General features: G+C 49.0%; 1 protein-coding gene across 1 annotated transcript; it reads right to left on the bottom strand.

The window, feature by feature from the left end:
• Positions 1-862: 862 nt before the first annotated feature.
• On the bottom strand, positions 863-1,066 carry CkaCkLH20_04542 (uncharacterized protein; the record flags this gene model as incomplete). The annotated part of the gene is made up of 1 exon (XM_038887261.1): positions 863-1,066. One exon carries the CDS (start codon positions 1,064-1,066, stop codon positions 863-865), a length of 204 nt encoding a protein of 67 aa, XP_038747427.1.
• Between the last annotated feature and the right edge of the window lie 2,624 nt (positions 1,067-3,690).

Genomic DNA, 3,690 nt, shown 5'->3' with positions numbered 1-3,690 from the left:
GGGGAATAACATGTCGATGGCTCAGCAGATTGGAACCAACAAGTTATGAGAAGGATGAGGGTTTTCGTCATGAAAGATGGTGTCAAGATGAGCGCTGTCGCAACTCAACTAACAGTCGGTTTTGGTAGTCTCCTAGATAGAATGCACGCAACGCGAGAGTAATTTGGTTCTACACGAGTAAATCACGGCTTCTTATGCGGCCCCCCTAAACCTTCACTTAAATGTTAACAATACACATACCATGGTTATTTCGTCTCCTCAGCCACTAATTTTACTGCTATGGCCAGCTACCTTATTGAGAATGCCTAACACTTCTACGTTTGGCTTGAGATTGTACGTTCCTGAGAAGACTCCCCGAGAATGAAAGAGTCGCTGTCGTCACATGCCTTCATGACCAGGAAGTCTGCTGGTGACGACAAGACGGTCTTGTTACACCTCATGTGAAGACAAAGCTGCTAACGGACGTACCCATCGACGCCTGCAGCTGCGGCGTCATCAAAAACAAGCAGGGCGACGTGGTCAGCAACAACTGCTACACCTATACGATCGACACGAACATTTAGCTTTCCTGAGTGTGTGTGTTTCACGTTTTGTGAATGAATAAACTTGAACCTTCTATGTGAGACTCATGTCCCTTTTCATAGATGCTCGAAATATCACGATATATATTCAATTTGGAAAGACGGCATATGATGTACGTGTCCTTCTATGGCCACATGAGGGAACTCCAGGCACCAGCCGCGTTGACTTCTTCCCCGGTGTTTTGATATCGCCAAAGATCGGGGCCGCCTTTCATCTAGTTACCATCCCATACTGTCCATCACTTCCTGCGGCCCGCCCTCCGGGTTTGTCATCGACTCGATCAGCGGGTTCGGCGGCGGGTTCGAAGGATGCCGGATCGGGGGTTGTATTCGCTCCTCATCGCCGAGACGGCTTCGGTCAGGGGGGCTTCGAGCGTCCAGAAGAGGCGGCCGGCCTCGGGGGTGAGTCTCACCCACTGTTGGGCGGCTTGAAGAGTCTCGTACGAGGGCAGCTGAGGCGGGCTAACATCCTGGGACGTCAACATTTTTGCGTAGGAGTCAGGCTGATTCAATTTACCAGTTACTACCTTAGGAGTTATCACTATATTTTAAGACTTAAAGCATCAACAGCTAAGTGAGCAAGTGGGTAAAAGGATTCCACCTTAATAATATAGTGTTAGAAGGAGATGGAAAACATAGACTGGCAAAATCCAACTTTGACGTTCACTGTGAGGACACTGGACATAGATCTGATTCAAGGCAACTGATGCAGTCCACCACATCACCAATCTCATACTTCCCAAGTCGCAACAATTGGCCTAAAAGTCCTGAATGCCTCATGTCTTCAGAAAGGGACAAATTTAGATCGATTTACTCTTACAACCTAACAAACCCTCGACACTACTGCTGAAATCATGTTTGCATGTGGCCGCATTCCCCACACGACAGGTGACGCATCCTGCATGCGACTAGCCAACATTTACCCGCAGTTCCAGGGCCTGACTTCGGATCTATGGAAAGATGAGGGGAAGACGGAAAACGCCCAGACTTGAACGAACTCCGCACAAGACGAACCAACTTGTTAATGCTCCACGAAGTGATTGCATAGGTATGAGTTTCGGCCGCAGACGAACAGCTCTCGCGTGCACGTATTGCCGCCACCGGTAAGGCGTTATCCAGCGAAGTATCTATTGAAATGTTCTTACTGTGAGACAGTAAGCGGAGATGTGATGCCGCAAAACCCAGCTGCAAAAACTGCGTTGAGGCGGACGTAGACTGCCAGTACGACGAGGCCCCTTCCCAGAGGTATGCTACAGCCATCGCATGACAAAAGAAGTCTCATCCTGCCGTCCATCAAGCTTTGGAACTAAGAATTTCCAGAATCGACACATCTGGGGGCACTCGGGAGATTCTGGGCCGATTACGAGACATCCAGGAGTTGATTGAGAGCCAAGGAGACAGCATCGCAGCGCTCCCATTTCAAATCAGGAACAGTGCTTCACAGCAGAGCCAAGCCTCACCTTCGGAAACCTTTCAGCAAGCATTGCCTACTCGGCCGGCCTGGAGTCCCTGGGATACCATAGGATTCGGAGCAGAGGCCGACGCATCCCCTCTGGCCCCGTTGACGATTCCGATTAAGCACAAGACATCTTCGACTTATCTCCTAAGTCTTCCAGCAATGCAAACACTCGTGGGAGAGTACCCAAGAGACCTCTTCTTCAAAATCGAATCCCGGAATCCGTTGCCACCCGAATTATCCGCCGAAACATGGTCGACTCCTCCGCCTAGAATCGACATCGATCGAAACGTTACGGACGAGCTGGTCTCTGTATTCTTCGCCTCGGCTCATTTGCACCATCCAATTTTGGATGAAGTGGAGTTCTCGAGCATTTACCACCAATTTCTTGAACAGGGAACGAACTCCAGCGTAGAATCAGCACTCTGTATGGTAGTATTCGCACTCGGTGAAGTGTCTTGCTCGACGCCCGATCCCTTGAAGTTGGCCACTTCACCCCCAGGCATGGCTTACATGCAACGTGCTCTACCAATCATTATGGCGATGTCGTCATGGTCGTTTTGTTATCGACTAATTTTGCCACAAGTAATGGTCTTAGCAAGTCTCTATTTCGCTTACATAGTTCGCCCCCTGCAGAGTTGGCGGCTGGTGTATTCTGCTTCATCCATACTTCAATTCAAGTTCTCTGGGTAGGAATAACATCTCAAGAAGTCTTTGCATGAAAAAGGCCATCTACTAATGAGCTACTTGTAGTCTCGATACGGCGCCAGAGGGACTTGATTCCATCGAAAGTACTCTACGGCTATTCTGGTCTTGCTTCCTGATAGAGTGTGACCGTCTTGCCGAGCTCGAGCTTCCCAGAAGCAGTCTCCAGCAGCTTACAGACGAGACAAGCCTACCAAACTGCAATCATCTCGGAGAAATGGAGTCCACAAGCTACCTGGCAGAGATTTCTATCCGGCGGCTTCTGAACAGGGTACATAACTCGATTTATCCGCGCAGGGACCATGTTCTCAGCTTATCATCCACAACACTTTCGGCCTGCGACACTTTTACTTCTGAAGAGATCTCCGCCATGTCCGCCGTATGCGATGAACTTCATAGACAACTGGACATGTGGCACACCTCTATCCCAGAGCAATACAGGCCGTCTCTTGGGCTTGATTCATGTCGGCATGATCGCGAGACAGTTCTTCGCATACGCTAGTTCGCGGCCCGACACATTATCTATAGACCGTTTGTTCTCTACATATGTGGGCTTAGCTACACCGATATCGCCGATCCGACGATACTAGAGAAGGCACAGTTGTGTATTGAAAGTTGCCGACTCTACCTGCACAATACGTCTACCATCCTTAAAGGCCCAAGCCAATACACATGGACATTTTCTCTATCGTAAGGAACACCCATCACATGAACGCAAACATATCTAACATCAAACAGATCTCTTGGGGCTATAGTTGTCTTAACACTGTCCTCCCTAAGTCCACATTTGCGACACTTATGTCCAGACATTGACCAGCTTCAAACGCTCGCGATAACAAACATCAGACCATGGGCAATTTCCAGCTTGGAAGCAGTCGTCTCGATCCTTGAAGATGTGCAAAAGAAGCAAAGATTGCTCTCCAGAGTATGAAAACAGTCTTGTCACAG

This window comes from Colletotrichum karsti, assembly GCF_011947395.1.
Source record: "Colletotrichum karsti strain CkLH20 chromosome Unknown Scaffold12, whole genome shotgun sequence".
Taxonomy (NCBI): domain Eukaryota; kingdom Fungi; phylum Ascomycota; class Sordariomycetes; order Glomerellales; family Glomerellaceae; genus Colletotrichum; species Colletotrichum karsti.
This window is presented reverse-complemented; position numbering and strand designations above follow the sequence as displayed.